The sequence below is a fragment of the Oncorhynchus masou genome, chromosome 29, assembly GCF_036934945.1.
Source record: "Oncorhynchus masou masou isolate Uvic2021 chromosome 29, UVic_Omas_1.1, whole genome shotgun sequence".
In the NCBI taxonomy this organism is placed as follows: Eukaryota; Metazoa; Chordata; class Actinopteri; order Salmoniformes; family Salmonidae; genus Oncorhynchus; species Oncorhynchus masou.
In genome coordinates this window covers 57,011,164-57,029,428 of record NC_088240.1, presented here as the reverse complement: position 1 = coordinate 57,029,428, position 18,265 = coordinate 57,011,164, and the positions used below count along the sequence as shown (strand labels likewise).

Below are 18,265 nucleotides of genomic sequence, written 5' to 3'. Positions count from 1 at the left end.
CATGCAAAATCACAAAACAGCATTACTTTTTTTATTTTGTAGCTGGAAACGTATGTATTCCTTTTAGCCACGTCTTATTAGCTAACACATGCTAGCTAGCTGATACATTTCACTGAATGGTGTGCTTAGCTTTTGGTCCTTGTTCTTTTCAGGGCAGGCAAGCCCCCTCCAGGACTCCATTTGGACGTGATGAAAGGTGACAAGATGGTCGAGGTAAGAGCTTGTTGGGGCTTCACGGGGCAACCATTTGAACTGCCTGTCTGTATTAGCCACACTCAAACAAGGGTAGCTATTCTGTATTGTTCCTTTAGAATATGCCTAATATCTTGCATAATAGATCACCCATAACGCAACTAATGGGTTTACTTACATTCTGTACTGACCAACTGTACCAGCTTTATCAAAAGCTCTGATAGAGAACCATATGTGGTCTTACGTGATGTAGTTTACCCTTACATGTCTATAGTCTAGACGGTCTACTTCAATATAGTATACACAATATACAATATAGTCTACTTCAGTCTGTATACTTCAGTATAGGTAGCTAGGTGTCATGGTGTACTTAACTAAATAAACAAATTGGTCAAACATGCATGCACCAGATATGGACCCGACTGTCCTCAGCACCAGTACACACTTGTGTCTTGAGTTCCGTGACTGTTGGGTTTTAAGAAAGGTGCCACAGAAACAGCAGCCCTGATATTTAAGCTCACGAGTGTGAAGGTGCACTCTTGAGTTATGGCTCAGAGGCACAGTGCTTTAAACGGTTTCTTACAGCTGGAAAGGATTTCATTCAATGTTATCAGTGTTGTTAGCCTGGGTGTCTGTTTCTGATCTCTTGCAGACTCCATATAGAATTGTCTTGCTAAAACAGCTTGGTGTGAGAATGAGTGATGAGTTGGCAAGAAAGCAGAATTATATATGAGACCTGGCTATGATGTTGTGACAGGGCAATACATGTATTTTCTCATATCTGTTCGTTATGATGGTGAATCTTTGTAGAAACTGATCATTGACGAGAAAAAGTACTACTTATTCGGGAGGAACCCGGACATGTGTGACTTCACTATCGACCACCAGTCATGTTCACGCGTGCATGCTGCCCTGGTCTACCACAAGCACCTGAAGAGGGTGTTCCTTATTGATAACAACAGCAGTAAGTGAACTGTCGTGAACATTAGTCTGTAAAATACTGTATCTTACTGCAGCTAGTAAAAGGACTCAAAATGTAACAGTTGCATTGCCTTAGAGGAGTGCACTGTAGAATAAAGGCTATGGAACTATTGTTTTGTTGACTCTTTACTTCACTTTTTATAAACTACATCCCTACATGATATGTGGACTTGAAGGTTGTAAATTACGTTCTCAGCGCATGGTACCTTCCTGGGACACATCCGCCTGGAACCCAATAAGCCTCAGCAGGTCCCCATAGACTCCACCATGTCGTTTGGGGCGTCCACGCGAGCCTACACCATCCGGGAGAAACCTCAGAGCCAGCAAGGAACCAATGCCGCCACAGGGGACAGCAAGCCCGGAGAGGACGAGGAGGGGTCTAAGGGCCTCTTAGGATTACCAGAGGAGGAGACCGAGTTAGAGGTGTGTCTCCAGTAGTTGTCTACCAGGGCATTTGTATAGACATGTTGGTAAGGCGGGTGTGTACTATTACCACAGTAATTATAGATACACTTTGTTAAACAGGACATAGTGAGTTATCTTTTGTTCTGTCAGTGTTTTTAGTGTTTACATTTTTTTTTTTTTGCTCTCGCTGTTTCCAATTCTGTGTGTTTAGACAAGGCTTTTCCTATTAAGCACATGAGTCTAACTTTTTTTCACTTCTCCTTTCCCAAACATACATCCATCCCCCTGTCTGGGCTGTGACAGAACCTGACAGAGTTCAACACGGCCCACAACAAGCGCATCTCCACCCTGACCATCGAGGAGGGCAACCTAGAGATCCAGAGACCCAAGAGGAAGAGGCGGAACTCCAGAGTCACCTTCAACGAGGACGATGAGGTCATCAACCCGGGTAAGCTCTCTCTTCAACCCCATTGGCCTAGCACCAGTATCCAAGTATTGGTTCTTTATCTGTAGTTGAGGAAAAAGTGTTTCTGTGCCTGTCTTCATATTTCACAAAGTGTCTAAGAGACATAAAAAATAATAATTATGATCTAAAAGAAATATTGATCCTAGTTGAACACTCACTTTGAGATGCTTTGTAAACATGGACCCTAATTTACAGTACCAGTCAAAAGTTTGGACACCTACTCATTCAAGGGCATTCTCTCAACCAGCTTCACCTAGAATGCTTTTCCAACAGTCTTGATGTAGTTCCCACATATGCTGAGCACTTGTTGGCTGCTTTTCCTTCACTCTGCAGTTTAACTCATCCCTAACCATCTCAATTGGGTTGAGGTTGGATGATTGTGGTGGCCAGGTCATCTGATGCAGTACTCTATCACTCTCTTTCTTGGTCAAATATCCCTTACACAGCCTGGGGGTGTGTTGTCATTGTCCTGTTGAAAAACAAATAGTCCCAATAAGCGCAAAACAGATAGGATGGCATATCGCTGCAGAATTTTAAATAAATCACTGACAGTGTCACCAGGAAAGCATTCCCACGCCATCACACCTTCTCCTCTGTGCTTCACGGTGGGAACCACACATACGGAGATAATCCGTTCTGCTTCTCACAAAGACACGGTTGTTGGAACCAAAAATCTCTCATTTGGACTCACATCAGACAAAATGACATATTTCCTCCTGTCTAATGTCCATTGCTTGTGTTTCTTGGCCCAAGCAAGTCTTCTTATTGGTGTCCTTTTAGTAGCAGTTTCTTTACAGCAATTCGATCATGAAGGCATGGTTCATGCAGTCTCCTCTGAACAGTTGATGTTGAGATGTGTCTGTTACTTGAACTTTGAAACATTTATTTGGGCTGCAATTTCTGAGGCTGGTAACTCTAATGAACTTATCCTCTGCAGCAGAGGTAACTTTGGGTCTTCCTTTCCTGTGGCGGTCCTCATGAGAGCCAGTTTCATCATAGCACTTGATGGTTTTTGCGACTGCACTTGAAGAAACTTTCAAAGTTCTTGATATTTTCTGCATTGACTGACCTTCATGTCTTAAAGTAATGAGAAACTGTCATTCCTTTTTGCTTATTTGAGCTGTTCTTGCCATAATATGGACTTGGTATTTTACCAAATAGGGTAAAAAAATATACACCCCTATCTTGTCACAACACAACAACGACTTAAACACATTAAGAAGGAAAGAAATTCTACAAATGTACTTTTAACAAGCCACACCTAATTGAATTAATTAATTAAAATGCATTCCAGGTGACTACCTAATGAAGCTGGTTGAGAGAATGCCAAAAGCTGTAATTTAGGCAAAGGGGGTCTATTTGAAGAGTCTCAAATGTAAAGTATATATTTTGTTTTATACTTTTTTTGGTTAATACAAAATTCCCTGTGTTATTTCGTAGTTTTGATTTCTTCACTATTATTCTACAATGCAGAAAATAGTAAAAAAAAAAAAAAAAAAAACCATGGAAATGAGTAGGTGTCCAAACTTTTGACTGGTGCTGTAAGTAATTATATAAACTGAGGTTGGGTGAAAATAAGGAACTTTGTGCCAATCTAAAACCTGTTGCTTCACTCATGCAATGCATGCAGTAACTCAGTGCTTCTTGAAACCTTACAGAGGACATTGATCCCTCAGTGGGGCGCTTCAGGAACATGGTGCAGACTGCTGTCGTCCCTATAAAGGTAAGCCACTAAAATGCATCTATTGCATGAGGTGTCAAGATCCTTTTATATGGTCACATTTCAGTTTAAGGAAGCCTATAATTAAGATAATTGCAATGATATCCCAGAAACAAACACTATACATAGCCTACAGATGAGTTACTACTCAGTCTTTGGTCGTTTCCACTCTAGAAACAGAAATTGGAGAGGCACGGCTCACTTAGTATGGACAACGTTGTGACGAGGCGCATCCACAACTACACCTTCGGCGGCGGCCTTTACGGGGACCTGCCACCCACCAGCCACGAGGGCCACCACGCCGGGGCCCCGAGCGGAGCCACTATCCTGGGGGGTCTCCCACTGCCCTTCCCCAACCCGGCCCCAGAGGTGAACCTGGCCCCGGACGCCCCCCAGCCACCTGTCACCCTCAACCCTGTCCCCGTTACAGGTCCCTATCCCTCCGAGGTCCTCAACGAGCCCCGCAAGAAAAAGTACGCTAAAGAGGCATGGCCAGGCAAGAAGCCCACCCCCTCCCTACTAATCTAACCCTCTCCCTACACTACGGGTCTTTCTCGATTCGTCTTTCCTCTGTTCTTTACCTCCTCTCTCATGCATTGTAGAAGATCCAAGGTCTCTCCTCTTGGACCTTCTCCAATGTATTTTGAGGCGAGGAGAGAGGACATGAGAAATCCAGGAAAGCCGAATTGGGAAAGAGCCTATGTGGTGGAGGCAGGGCTGACTCTCAGGGTATGGGCGGAGACATCAGGGACCATGACCCGTTGGAGGCGGATCGATTGTTCTTAAGACTGTTTTGTCAATGTTTTCTATGTTGCTTCCTCGTTCTCCTAAACGTTATCCGAAAGTCTTCAGTAGTACATTCCATGAAGACAGGAACACCACTCCTTCGGGAGATGAATGTTTGATGTGTTATACAAGTGAAGTCATGTAAAAAAGGCAGTACTTGGCAGACCAAGTCAGTTGGTCAGATAAGAGTAACTTGTGGCATAAATCAGTGTACCATGGCCTCTAATTGATAGTCAGGCATCGTGCAGGGAAACAAACACGAAGCGAATGTAACTTAGGAAAACAGCCCTTATGTTGGAAACAAACATCATTATGTTCTCATCCAGATTCACATGGATTTATATTCCATGCTCCAGCACCCAATATTACAGCAGGTTTTTAAAGGACCTGCTCCGAGTTGCCATTTTTGCTATGGGAAAAACATTGCGATACTGGTGTCACAGCCTAATCGTTTATATGGTTGGTCACTGTGAGTTCCATATTACGATCTCCACTTCCTTCTATAAGGTCTTGATATTTGTTTGAAGTCAATCTTTGGACATAGTATTTTTGCTCACTGTAAACATGCGTATACAGTGCATTCGGAAAGTATTCAGACCCCTTGATTTTTTCCCCACATTTTGTTACTTTACAGCCTTATTCTAAAATAGATGCGAAAAACAACAATTTCATCCATCTGCACACAATACTCCATGTCGAACAGTGTTTTAGACATTTTAGCAAGTTATTAAAAATAGAATGCTGAAATATCACATTTACATAATCGCAGCGATTACAGCCTCGAGTCTTCTTGGGTATGGCGTTACAAGCTCGGCAGACCTTTATTTAGGGAGTTTCTCCCATTCTTCTCTGCAGATCCTCTTAAGCTCTGTCAGGTTGGATGGGGACTGTTGCTACACAGCTATTTTCAGGTCTCTCCAGAGATGTTCAAGTCCGGGCTCTGGCGGGGCCACTCAAGGACATTGAGACTTGTCCCGAAGCCACTCCTGCGTTGTCTTGGCTGTGTGCTTAGGGTCGTTGTTCTTTTGGAAGGTAAACCTTCACCCCAGACTGAGGTCCTGAGCGCTCTGGAGCAGGTCCTGAGCGCTCTGGAGCAGGTTTTCATTAAGGATCTCTCTGTACTTTGCTCTGTTCATCTTTCCCTTGATCCTAACTAGTCTTCCAGTCCCTGCTGCTAAAAGGTATCCCCACAGCATGATGCTGACACCGCCATGCTTCACCGTAGGGATGGTGCCAGGTTTCCTCCAGATGTGACGCTTGGCATTCAAGCCAAAGAGTTCAATCTTGTTTTCATCAGACCAGAGAATCTTGTTTCTCATGGTCTGAGGGTCTTTAGGTGCCTTTTGGCAAACTCTAAGTCAGCTGTTGTGCCTTTTGTGAAGGTAAGTGCTGCAGAGATGGTTGTCCTTTTGGAAGATTCTCCCATCTCCACAGAGAATCTCTGGAGCTCCTTCAGTGACCATTGGGTTCTTGGCCACTTCCCTGACCAAGACCTTTCTTCCCCGATTGCTCAGTTTGGCCAGCTCTAGGAAGAGTATTTGATGGTTCCAAACTTCTTCCTTTTAAGAATGATGGAGGCCACTGTGTTCTTGGGGACCTTCAATGCTGCAGAATCTTTTTGGTACCCTTCCCCAGGTCTGTGCTTCGGCACAATCCTGTCTCGGAGCTCTGCGGATAATTCCTTCATCCTCATGGCTTGGTTTTAGCTCTGACCTGCACTGTCAACAGTGGGACCTTGTATAGACAGGTGTGTCACTTTCCGAATCATGTCCAATTAATTAAATTTACCACAGGTGGACTCCAAGTTGTAGAAACATCTCAAGGATGATCAATGCAAACATGTACCTGAGCTCAACTTTGAGTCTCATTGCAAAGGGTCTGTATACTTAAGTAAATAAGTTATTCCTATATATTTTTTAAATATAGAGATTTGCAAAAATTACTTGTTTTCGCAGAAAGTCAATGGGTCTGAACTGTCTGAATCGACTGTACAGTTATTATTTTTTTTTAATCTGTTAAACTTGTAATGTGAACTGTTTTATACCAGATGGATTATTATAGGAATTGACAAAAGTAGATCAGAGTTTCTGAAAAAATATGTCAATTTCCCTAAAGACTGAATAGGACTAGGTTTATATTTTTACAGTGCTATCAAGATGAGTGCAGCGAGGAGAGAATTTAATGTTTACTCAGTTTACATTCACAATCAATCTCAGTAATAAACAGTTAATAGACTGCGCAGAGTATATTTAAATACTATCTTCCCATTATAAAAAAATATTGCAGTATAACCTGTAAGTTGCAACTGCCTGAATGTTAGTGAGTCCTGAAGTCCTCTAGATTTTACATATCGCAATGTAAATTGGCCTGAGCCACCGATAAAATGGATTGGTCACATGAGTTAAGACTAAGGTTCTCAGTTGGTGCAATTTGATGTTGAGGATTGTTTCACAGGCCTTTTGAAATGATTACATTTCAAATGTGGTACACATGGTCCTGCATCAAAGCACCCATAAAATGACTGTCAAAATGTAGCTTCTTAATGTTCAAAGAACTGTGTTAGTTTTCACACCAGCAGAATACATTCTTATGATGCCCCCTTTACTGATTAATGAAACATTTATGTGGTATTTGAGAACTTGCAAAAGCCATGCTATTTGCATTAACTTTGTACAGATGGACAGACACGTGTACCCAGACCTTTTGTCCCACTTTCGGATGATGTTGGATTTTTTTATTCACGTAATACACTGTAAATAAAAACTGAATTTTGTCAAACAGATTTTTTTGTGTGCGGTTTACAGAATAGTGTCGTTTTTACATGGTGGTAGGCCTATATCTTCAAACACCATGATTCAATTGGGATTTTGTCAGTTAATTTTTAATTCCAAGGATAGTAGCCATCTTAGTATTAAATACCAGTATCTACCAGCACGTTGCATGAATGAATGCCAAGTGTTAAACCTATTCCATAGACCAGGCAGACTAATTTGTGAGGACTTTGAACACAGTCATCAGTGTTCGTCAGAGCATGCCAGTCTGTCGGTTATGTGTTGAAGGCCAGCCGAAACCGCACCTAGTGTTTCTCAATCCATCAACTGGCAGATGCCCATAGTGTGACCCTTCACCCAGTGGCATGGATGCTAACTGTTGGGTGGTGGATAAGACATCTTTACATACTCATGTGACACCGTAGCAGTGTTGGGGTCAATTCCAATCAAATCATTTCAAATCCAGTTAATTCAGAAAGTAAACCAAATTCCTAATTGAAGAGAATTGGAATTTCAGTGTACATCCTGAATTGACCCCAACCCTGTACCATAGCATCTTGGGTGTGTTTAGGGATTGGAAAACACATTATTGCAGACAGAAATAGACTGGATAGAGCTGGCACGATTCCATATTTAGACCATGTCTGTTCTACACAACACATTTCTATCTGAACGTTCTGCAACGTTACATCCTCCTGCACAGACCCCTGATGTGGCACCATGCATTTCCGACCATTTGTTTTTCAGTTTTGTTCCCCAAATCACCATGACAAGGAAGGAACACATTCATTTCACCACATGGTAGGATTTACCACACAAAATGATAAGTATTGTAAATGGGATAGTTTACTCAATTACAAAATGACATTGGTTTCATTACCCTGTAAGAAGTCTATGGAGTCTTAAGGTATGACAGCAATTTCTGCTTCGGTTGAGTTTCTCTGGCACCATTTTAGCATTTGTGGCACAAATCCCATTCATGGAACTGATATTTGAATTTTTCGTGCTTCATGTCCAAGTCATCCAAAAGTATCTCAAATTGATCGTGAAGCTCAAGCTCACTTCTCGATTATTTGAACGTGTGAAAAATGCTGATATCAGTCCCATGACTTGAATGGGACCGCGTGTGGAAACTGTGCCAGGGAAACTAAACCAGAGCATGGATTGTTGTCATACCTGCTTACAGGGTAAGGAAACATATTACGCTATGTAGATTCAAGTGACAGCGAGGGAAGAAGTATTTTAAGTTACTTGAGTTAGCGTGCTGGAAACACCATGCAAACTTGCGAGGCAAGCCATATAGGCAACAACAAAGAGAAACCATGTTATAAGAACCTCTTATTGTACTTAAAGGGACAGAGGTACACTCTGTCCCTTTAAGAGAATGCAAATTAATGGATTGTGCCACACGTTCATTTGAAATACTGAGAATAACATCTCAATCCTTTGCCTATTCCTTTTCAAAGGGACATTGACTTACCATAGGCTATATGTCAAAAGGAAAAAAACGAACAACATTTAGGCAGTTAGTTGCTGGCAAAATATATTAGTAACATAAATTAGTGTTTTTCATCTTTGTAGAAGACATTCTATAAAGTTCTCTTTACATGGATATTTAAATTTAAATTCTGAATACAGCTTTGAGAAGTTAATATTTAAAAAATATTCCTTAAATCTAACATTTGTTTTACTTCCCATTTCCTGGCGAATTGGCGTGTTCAAAAAAAATTCATATGAACATTCCATAAAACAGTAGCCTATGCCGGATAAAACAAGTGCATTCCTTATGGTTCAAGATTGACAGGTTTGATTTTCAGATGGATCCCATTGAGTGAGCGGAGCACCAGCCTTGGAATCATTTTTGGTTTCTTCATTGGGTCCTCGGTCAGCTGATATCGCTTGAGTGTCTGTGCCACCACCACTTTCATCTCATTCATGGCAAAGTTCTGCCCAATGCAGTTTCTATAGCGGGAGAAGAGAACACGGACGAACATGGACAACATATTGAGTCAGTGAAGTGTTATTTGTACATTTCACCAATGCCAGTCCTGCACAGTAGGCTATACATTTGAAAGCATTTAGTTGTAGAACTACTATACATTCACCCTGTGTGATAAATAAGTTATGCAGTAAGACTATCAAAGGTTTATAGCTCTTTTACATAATAAAACATTACCATATCATCAGACAGAACCTACAGCTCTTTGAAGTGAGTTCAGCCTGTGCCTACTCCATAGACCTATAATAACTACTGTTGTATCAGAGGGGGATGGGATCTAGCCTGATCCCAGATCCGTGCTAACTCCTACTTTCATTATCATGCCAAACAAGACAGTACAAACAGACCTGGGACCATGCTAGACAACATATTTGTCCCACTCTGACACAATTGGGGTTAACATAGTTCGGTTGGATCTAGGTCACAGGCATCAAGGGACCGAAGGGCTCCAAAATCCAGTCAGGTAAATGAATAGTTCTATGCTTCCATCCTAGTCCCAGACTACTAATGTGAGAACCAAACCCTGCTGCCAATGCTGCTCTCTTAAATAGTGGCACTGGTGTGGTAACGAACCTCGGGCCGGCAGAGAAGGGGACAAAGGCATGGGGTGATCTTTTTGCAGAGTTCTCGGGCAGAAATCGGAGTGGGTCGAATGCCTACGAGAATACAAAATAGAATAGTAAATTGAAACAGTGGGAAAGACTGTGCATAGACAGCCGGTCCCAAATATGTTGTCTTGTTCATAGTCACTGCAAACATGACCTTTTGAGTCGACAAGACAGCACAAACAAACCAGGCGTGGTGAGACAAACTGCCACCAGGCTTTTATAAAGGGGCCTTGAAACAGGTTTCAGTTCCCTATTGTGTATACCCTGAATCTTATAGCGATAGATTAGTCAAAATCAGACCCATGGGCTTACTGCTAGATCACAAGGATTTCATTACAAACTAACTCAGCAACAGCCTCATGTTGTTTCCTGTCAATACTGCAGACCTTGTCCTCTGTGACCAGAAACACAGGATTTTATGACGCATGTTCAGCTGCTCAAGCTAGCATTTCTTCTACTGCTAATCATTAATTATATTAACCCAGTTAAATGTTCATGAGAAAATGGTGTTTATAAAGATGGTGTGCATACGTTAGGATCCTCCCAAACGGTCGCGTTCCTATGAATGCCAAAAATGCTGGTTCCAACAAGACAACCTAGAGGGAGTAAAGAGAGAGAAATTATATTTCCACAGTGTTAGGGCTTGACATCTGTTTTGTTTCCTATGGAAAGTGTGATAATATTGTCCATGCTGCAAAAGGATCCATCCACTGAGGCAGAAAGAGACACTATCTGGCAGAGGTGTGGACTCGAGTCATATGACTTGGACTCGAGTCAGACTCGAGTCACAAATATGATGACTTGCAATCCGACTTTGACTTTAACACCAACGACTCGTGACTTGACTTGGACGTGAGCCCTATGACTTGACCTGACTTGATACCCTCCCCAAGCCCAAATGTTAAAAATGATCCTATTAAAAAAGTGTGCAGCGCATTAACTCTTCATTTAATGGATTACAGTTTGAATCGGACAGCAGCCAATCAAATTGTGCCAGCTGAGAAAAAGTTGTGCCTGGCAGTGCAGAGGAACGTCAGCGGGTGAATTCAGATGGAGCCCTTGGAAAGATGATACCCCAATTTATTATTTTGGGATATAAAGACGACGCTGTATCAACAAAAAACGGATTGCAACTTGCAAAACATGCGGGAAGAAAATTACAGACGGAGGAACAACAACTTCCAACTTTGTTTGACATTTGAAGCTGCACAAAGAACGGTAAGTCGTGGCTAATATAGCCGACGGCTATATATTTTATTACTTTACTAGTGTGTCATGTTGGCTAACGTAATGTTAAATCAGTGAGACTCCACACAGTTAGTGCGGGAACGTGATCATTGCACCCAAGATTGAGCTACATCTGGATAGGCAGTTGGTAACCTAAATTCTGCCTGATGTTACTGCTGTTCCTAAAACCCTTGACATACGTTAGCCTACTGTAACCACACAGAGAGAGTGTATGTGTGTGTGTGTGTGTTAAGGTTGGGCGATTCTGTACAAGCCTACATCGTCCGATTGCGCCCCATAGAGATTCTCAATAGTCGATCACTTTTGGGGGGGGGATCTTTCTCATGGCTACCCATGTATTTCCATGGAAATACAACGTTTATTTGGAAAGTAATACATATATAGATATTTTTAAAAGAATTCATGATTTGCGTAACTGTAATATACTAACTATTACTCTTGTTAAAAATATGAAATGGTATTACATTTGGTGAAGAGCATATTATGACTCAAATTTTAGGACTTGCGACTTGACTTGATGGTCTTGACTTGAGACTTATGACTTGTGAAACCATTAAAACATTTTTTATCTTTATTTAATTAGGCAGGTCAGTTAAGAACGAATTCTTATTTTCAATGACAGCCTAGGAACAATGGGTTAACTGCCTTGTTCGGGGATGGAATGACAGATTTTTTCCCTTGTCAGCTCGGGGATTCGATCTTTTACTTACTAGTTCAACACTCGAACCACTAGGCTACCCTGACGCCCCAAAAGAGCAATGACAATGACTTGGTCGCACCTCTGCTATCTGGACAGACTTGTTGTTTTTGTCAGTAATAAACAAGATGAGAAGAACATGGTGAGAATGCTCCAACAGCACCAATTCATTTGATATAAAAAAATACTAAGGGCCTGTTTCCAGGACAGAGATTAAGCCTAGTCCTGGACTAAAAAACACTTTAAATGGAGGACCTGCAACAAACATTTTACTTAGTTCAGGACTAGGCTTAATGTGTGTCAAAGAAACTGTCACTAGAAATACATAATTGTTTATGAAAAAGATTAATTAAACAAGTTGCAGTTAGTCTCTACACACTAACTAGTTGGTGACATAATCACAATGCTATACGGAGAACTGGCTCTGGAGACAAACAAACGTGAGTTAATATTTAATTTGTTATAGCCGGTGACTGAGGCAAAGGTTACGGAGGACTCCATTGCAACCACTTACAGCCTCATTTTAAGGCACAGAGCCATTGTGCATTTATAAATATAATTTAAAAAGTCCCCCGTATGGCCTGGGGCGGTGGGTGTAGTGTCGGCGTGGGTTTGGTTCCGACCCCACTGCCTGTGTGACCCACTCTCCTACCACTATCTCGCCTCAGTCCAATAAAACATACAAAAAAAGTCCCCTTCGGTACATCACAATGCGACATTTTTTAAATGTACACATTTACCTTCAGGCACAGTCCTCCCATCGAAGAACGTAATGGGTTTGGTTATCTTCCTGGACATCCCAGGTACAGGAGGGTAGAGGCGGAGGGATTCCTTTATGCACATGGTTGTGTACGGTATTTTACTGAGATCTTCCCTGAAGAATACAGAACATTTTCTTTATATCAATTCTCTTTTAGTAAACATGTGTGGCTCCAATCTAAGAGGAAATACAGACCTGATTTTCCTTCCTTTACTCTATCTATATCTTAAATAAAGGAATGGCTTTGGTCACTAGTTCCAAACATGGAGCCTATTGGTTGTTGTGTAGCCCTGAGCTGCAATCAATGACCAAAAGCACCCTATTTGGCCTCATGGTGGAATGTTATTAATATTTTTCATAATTTCATAATTAATAAATATTTTTTTTAAATTCGGAAGAAAATCTGGTGTTTCTATGTCAAACCAGTTTGTTATATTTAAGTCTTCTGTGATGTATATAAAGTGTTATATTGGGATGCAAACTTAAAATGTAATACATTTCAACTCTATATCTGACATAGTACAGGTGTCTTAATTTCTTTAAGCCCATAACCATGTGTGTGAGGTGTATACGTTTGTTTCAAAGTAAATTTGTTTAAGACCACCAAGAAACACTCTGTGTGACCCTGATTTAGACCAGTGCAGTAAATTATCCCCAAAGTAACAAAAGAGTAATTTATATATACTGTAGCTGCGGACTGTAAAATAACCAAATAAAACCTTGAAACTTAAATGCATATCTAACATACACCGCACAGCATGATCTCTGAACAATAAATATGGACAAAACAGCCTTCCACTCCATGTCACTCTCCTCCAGCCAAATGAATGCGTATCTAACATACAACACGACTAGGACAGTAAATCAGGCCCCGTATTCATAAAGCATTTCAGAGTAGGAGTGCTGATCTAGGATCAGTTTAGTATTTTTAAATCATCATGAATAAGAAGGGCAGGGGGGGGGGTTAGCATTTCTACTCAGCATTCCTAGATCAGCTTTCCTACTCTGAGGCGCTTTATGAATACCGGCCCTGGACAGTAGAACCTACCATTCCATGGTGTCCCTCCCCTCCAGGGCGCTGATGACCTCGTCCCTGCAGATTTGCTGGTGCTCCGGGTTGCAGGCCAGGCTGTACAGGGTCCAGGAGATCCCACTGGCTGTGGTGTCGTGGCCTTCGAACATGAAGGTGTCCACCTCCGCTCGGATAGCCTCATCCGACAGGCCCTGCTGGTCCTCGTCCTGGATTGAAAACCATAAGGAACAATCAGATCCTTGCATTAGAGGTCGACTGATTATGATTTTTCAACGCCGATACCGATTATTGGAGGAACAAAAAAGCCGATACCGATTAATCAGATGATTTTTTTATTTTATTTATTTGTAATAATGACAATTACAACAATACTGAATGAACACTTATTTTAATTCAATATAATACATCAATAAAATCAATTTAGCCTCAAATAAATAATGAAGCGTGTTCAATTTGGTTTAAATAATGCAAAAACAAAGTGTTGGAGAAGAAAGTAAAAGTGCAATATGTGCTATGAAAGAAAGCTAACAATTAAGTTCCTTGCTCAGAACATGAGAACATATGAAAGCTGGTGGTTCCTTTTAACATGAGTCTTCAATATTCCCACGTAAGAAGTTTTAGGTTGTAGTTATTATAGGAATACCATTTGTATTTCATTAACCTTTGACTATTGGATGTTCTTATAGGCACTTTAGTATTGCCAGTGTAACAGTATAGCTTCCGTCCCTCTCCTCGCTCCTCCCTGGGCTCGAACCAGCAACACAACGACAACAGCCACCATCGAAGCTGCGTTACCCATGCAGAGCAAGTGGAAAAACCACTCCAAGGCTCAGAGCGAGTGACGTTTGAAACGCTATTAGCGAGCGCTAACTTGCTAGCCATTTCACTTTGGTTACACCAGCTTCGTCGCACAACGTAGAGCTGCTGGCAAAACGCACAAAAGTGCTGTTTGAATGAATGTTTATGCGCCTGCTTCTGCCTACCTCCGCTCAGTCAGATACTTGTATGCTCAGTCAGATTATATGCAACGCAGGACACGCTAGATAATATCTAGTAATATCATCAACCATGTGTAGTTAACTAGTGATTATGATTGATTGATTGATATTTTTTTACAAGATAAGTTTAACTAGCTAGCAACTTACCTTGGCTTACTGCATTCGCGTAACAGGCAGGCTCCTTGTGGAGTGCAACGAGAGAGAGGCAGGTCGTTATTGCGTTGGACTAGTTAACTGTAAGGTTGCAAGATTGGGTCCCCCAAGCTGACAATGTGAAAATCTGTCGTTCTGCCCCTGAACGAGGCAGTTAACCCACCGTTCCTAGGCCGTCATTGAAAATAAGAATGTGTTCTTAACTGACTTGCCTAGTTAAATAAAGATTACATAAAGGTGTAATTATTATTATTTTTTATTTAAAAAATCTGCAAAATCAGTGTCCAAAAATACGGATTTCCGATCGTTATGAAAACTTGAAATCGGCCCTAATTAAACGGCCATTCCGATTAATCGGTCGACCTCTACCTCGCATGTTGTTCCTTGTTTGGCTTCATTTTATGGAAAAGGTATAACTCACACACCTACAGTGTTACTAGCCTGGTTCCAGATCTGTTTGTACTCTTTTGCTCATTTTCAAGCCAAGCCATGTGTTTGGCATGACAATGACTGACAAGGAGTTGGATAGCACAAACAAACTGGCACTCAGGCTATAGTGTTACCAGTGGCATAGAAAGATTATAATGAATAGAAAATCAACTCCAGCACACTGGCAAACTTGAGGCTACGATGAGTTTCTTTTCGAATTGGCTTCATTCAATGACATACTATACCATCGCCAATGGAGCCGTTTTTACGTAATGACCTGGTTAGATGACTGCATAAATGGCATAACGGTGGATAATAGTTTCGTAGCGTAATAGAGGAGGTGTGACGTACTCGTGCGCAGAGCAGGATATCCAGAAAGTCCAGGTTTCTCTTAGCCTGTATCCTGCCCAGTTCCTTTTCGTCCTTCAAGGCTTCTTTTCGCTTTCGTATAATTTTCTCTACAAGCAGAGGGCATCAATCAAATTTGACGTCAAATGTATCTTTTTTTTTTACATCACAGATGTCACAAAGTTCGATACAGAAACCCAGCATAAAACCCCAAACAGCAAGCAACGCAGATGTAGAAGCATGGTGGCTAGGGAAAAGCTCTCGAGAAACACATCATGGGAGAGCATCGGACATAGCAGCGGCAGCATAGCTCATTCTTATGACATGGTTATAACATGGTTAAGCCTATAGCTGTACATGAATACAAGATGTATAATCTTTGGAAAATGCATACAGGCATACTCCACAAGGTGAATGCATACATGCTGCTTTTTCAGGGTATATTTGCTTTGTCAATTTCATACATCTAAATGTTTTCAGGGCTGAGACCTGCTGGCACAGGGGATTAAGATAATCATTTCAACCTTCATTCACAGAACGCACCTGTATGACTGTGTGCAACATTGCATGCTTTCCTGTATTTGTACCCATGTGGGCTAAGTTGGAAGATCCACTCGCTGTGGTAGGGAAAGATCCGGAAGCGGACATTCACCAGATCACTGAGCTCGTACACAGCCTTGATGTACGAGTTGGTTCCACTGAAACGAGAGAAAAACAACAGAAAAGTATAAGTTACTTCCACTCAATCATTGCTGATAGGCAGGGCCTTGGGTTTTTCCTGATCATGTGATCTGGCCCGAAAACCTCTGGGCCCATATTCACAACAAGTCTCTGAGTAGGAGTGCTGATCTAGGATCAGGTCCCCTCTGTCTTTATATTTGTATTAATTATGATCTAATAGGGAAATCTGATCCTATATTGGCAGTCGTACTCTGAAACTTTAGCGAATACGGGCCCTGGGCCCTAGTTAAAGGACAAGAAAGAAAAGCGTTAGTATTGGGTTGGGGCTTACAATTTATATAACATGTACGCTAACAAGACAAGATGTTCAACATGGGCAGATGTAAATGGCAGATGATGCAGTGGTTAAAAACATTTAACTGACTGACCTCTCTCCCCCTTGCACTGTCTGGCAGTTAGTGTTGGAGCTGAAGGCACACTTCATAATGCTGTCCAGTGTCATGAGGCTCACATGCTCAAATAACTCAAATGACTCGTCGGATTTTGAGTGAGTCTCCCATTTGTCCTGGAACAGAAAGAGGACAGACATAGTCAACTTGCACAAGATGGACAGTGACATATAGTACATCACTCCCTTATTAAATTACCCCTTTAGCTTGTTCATGCAGAATTTCCCTCCAAATACAGTTGTCAAACTATACAGCATTCTAATACAGTTGGCAGAATATGTAACTTTAACTCTTATGCAATGTGTTTTTTTGTATCCAGAAATTCCCCCCAAATAGGCTATGGTTGTCAATCTATACAGTAATTAGGGTAGAGCTAACAAAACGCACCAGCATAGTTTTGGCAGAATCAGCCATCAGTTTGACATAGGGCTTTAAAACATCGTAATGGAAGCCAGGGGTCAAGAGTCGTCTGTGGCGGAACCATTTCTGACCTTCAGATACCAGTAAACCATCCCCTAGAGAGAGAGAGAGAGAGAGAGAGAGAATATCCTGATAAACACATATGTTGTACGTTCATGCAAAATAATAGAACTAAAGAATATACATTTTAACCATAGCTGTATAATTGCCTATGTGGCATGGGTCAGAATGTTATTGAAAACAAGAACTGCTCCCAAAGGGATGAATATTAGAAAATGCCTATTCTTAAAATATATGCAGTTAAATACATAGAATCTAACTTTGTGAGTTCAATATTTGTAGCATATGTGACTTTGGCAAAGACAATGCAACCTTACCTATCCATGGAATTAGAAATCTATATAAAAGGTCATCTTTGGGCTCTATTAAGAAAGAGAGTGAAACAGGGTATTATTCTATCACATGTAGTGAGATTCCATAGATAGACATTACATAGATGCAACTAGTTTAAATAATGATGTGTGTCTTGTTGTTCCAAAGAGACCAACCTGTTGATGCCAGGATGGTTTTGACATAATCTGGGTGGTGAATGTTGAGGAAGGACACAAATGGACCAAACCACATTTGAAATGCAAGGGGGTACGACTCTCCCCATTTGACAACCTTATCCATATCGGTCCCATCTTCTTTAAACTGCAAGACAACAGAGAAAACATGCACTTATAAAATAAAGCAACACGAAACTTGCCTCTGAAGCTGACGGTACAATGTTCCACACGGAGGAAACAATTTTGCAGTCACTCAATGTGCACGTTAAATAAATTCTCATTTGAACCTAACATTACCTCTCGGACATGACCGAAAAGCCAGTGTTTTGGTGGTCCTGGGAATGTCTCGAGCGCCCGAATCCATTCATTCCTTTTGACAATAAGTTTAGAGATTTTAAGAATTACATAGACCAGGCTAAATATTGCAACCAAGTGATGAATGCGATAGGAATCCAGCGTCACTTTTTTCAAAGTTTCAAATAACTCCATTGCAATGGACGTCTACCTGCCGAGGCTACCATTGACAACTCTTACAACACAAGGTGACGGTCTGGTGAGTGACACAACTGCGAG

General features: G+C 41.3%; 2 protein-coding genes and 1 non-coding gene across 3 annotated transcripts in view; 2 read left to right on the top strand and 1 right to left on the bottom strand.

The window, feature by feature from the left end:
* The window catches only part of LOC135520069 (nuclear inhibitor of protein phosphatase 1-like), a 10,434-nt gene extending 3,102 nt beyond the window's left edge, over window positions 1-7,332 (top strand). Inside the window, exons 3-8 of the mRNA XM_064945392.1 lie at window positions 153-213; window positions 1,003-1,156; window positions 1,370-1,596; window positions 1,882-2,026; window positions 3,703-3,767; window positions 3,939-7,332. Of these exons, the coding sequence (XP_064801464.1) occupies window positions 153-213; window positions 1,003-1,156; window positions 1,370-1,596; window positions 1,882-2,026; window positions 3,703-3,767; window positions 3,939-4,292 (1,006 nt within the window). The 3' untranslated portion in view covers window positions 4,293-7,332. The remainder of the gene's footprint in view (window positions 1-152; window positions 214-1,002; window positions 1,157-1,369; window positions 1,597-1,881; window positions 2,027-3,702; window positions 3,768-3,938) is intronic.
* LOC135521442 (small Cajal body-specific RNA 1) lies at window positions 594-757 on the top strand. Its single transcript, XR_010452576.1, has one exon. It is a non-coding gene; the product is annotated as a small Cajal body-specific RNA 1 (non-coding RNA).
* On the bottom strand, window positions 7,270-18,265 carry LOC135520068 (cytochrome P450 4B1). The gene is made up of 12 exons (XM_064945391.1): window positions 17,990-18,265; window positions 17,693-17,837; window positions 17,522-17,566; window positions 17,112-17,239; window positions 16,704-16,840; window positions 16,138-16,292; window positions 15,598-15,704; window positions 13,682-13,872; window positions 12,614-12,747; window positions 10,460-10,524; window positions 9,894-9,976; window positions 7,270-9,283 (listed from the first exon to the last, which is right to left on the bottom strand). Exons 1-12 carry the CDS (start codon window positions 18,179-18,181, stop codon window positions 9,106-9,108), a joined length of 1,560 nt encoding a protein of 519 aa, XP_064801463.1. The 5' UTR covers window positions 18,182-18,265; the 3' UTR covers window positions 7,270-9,105.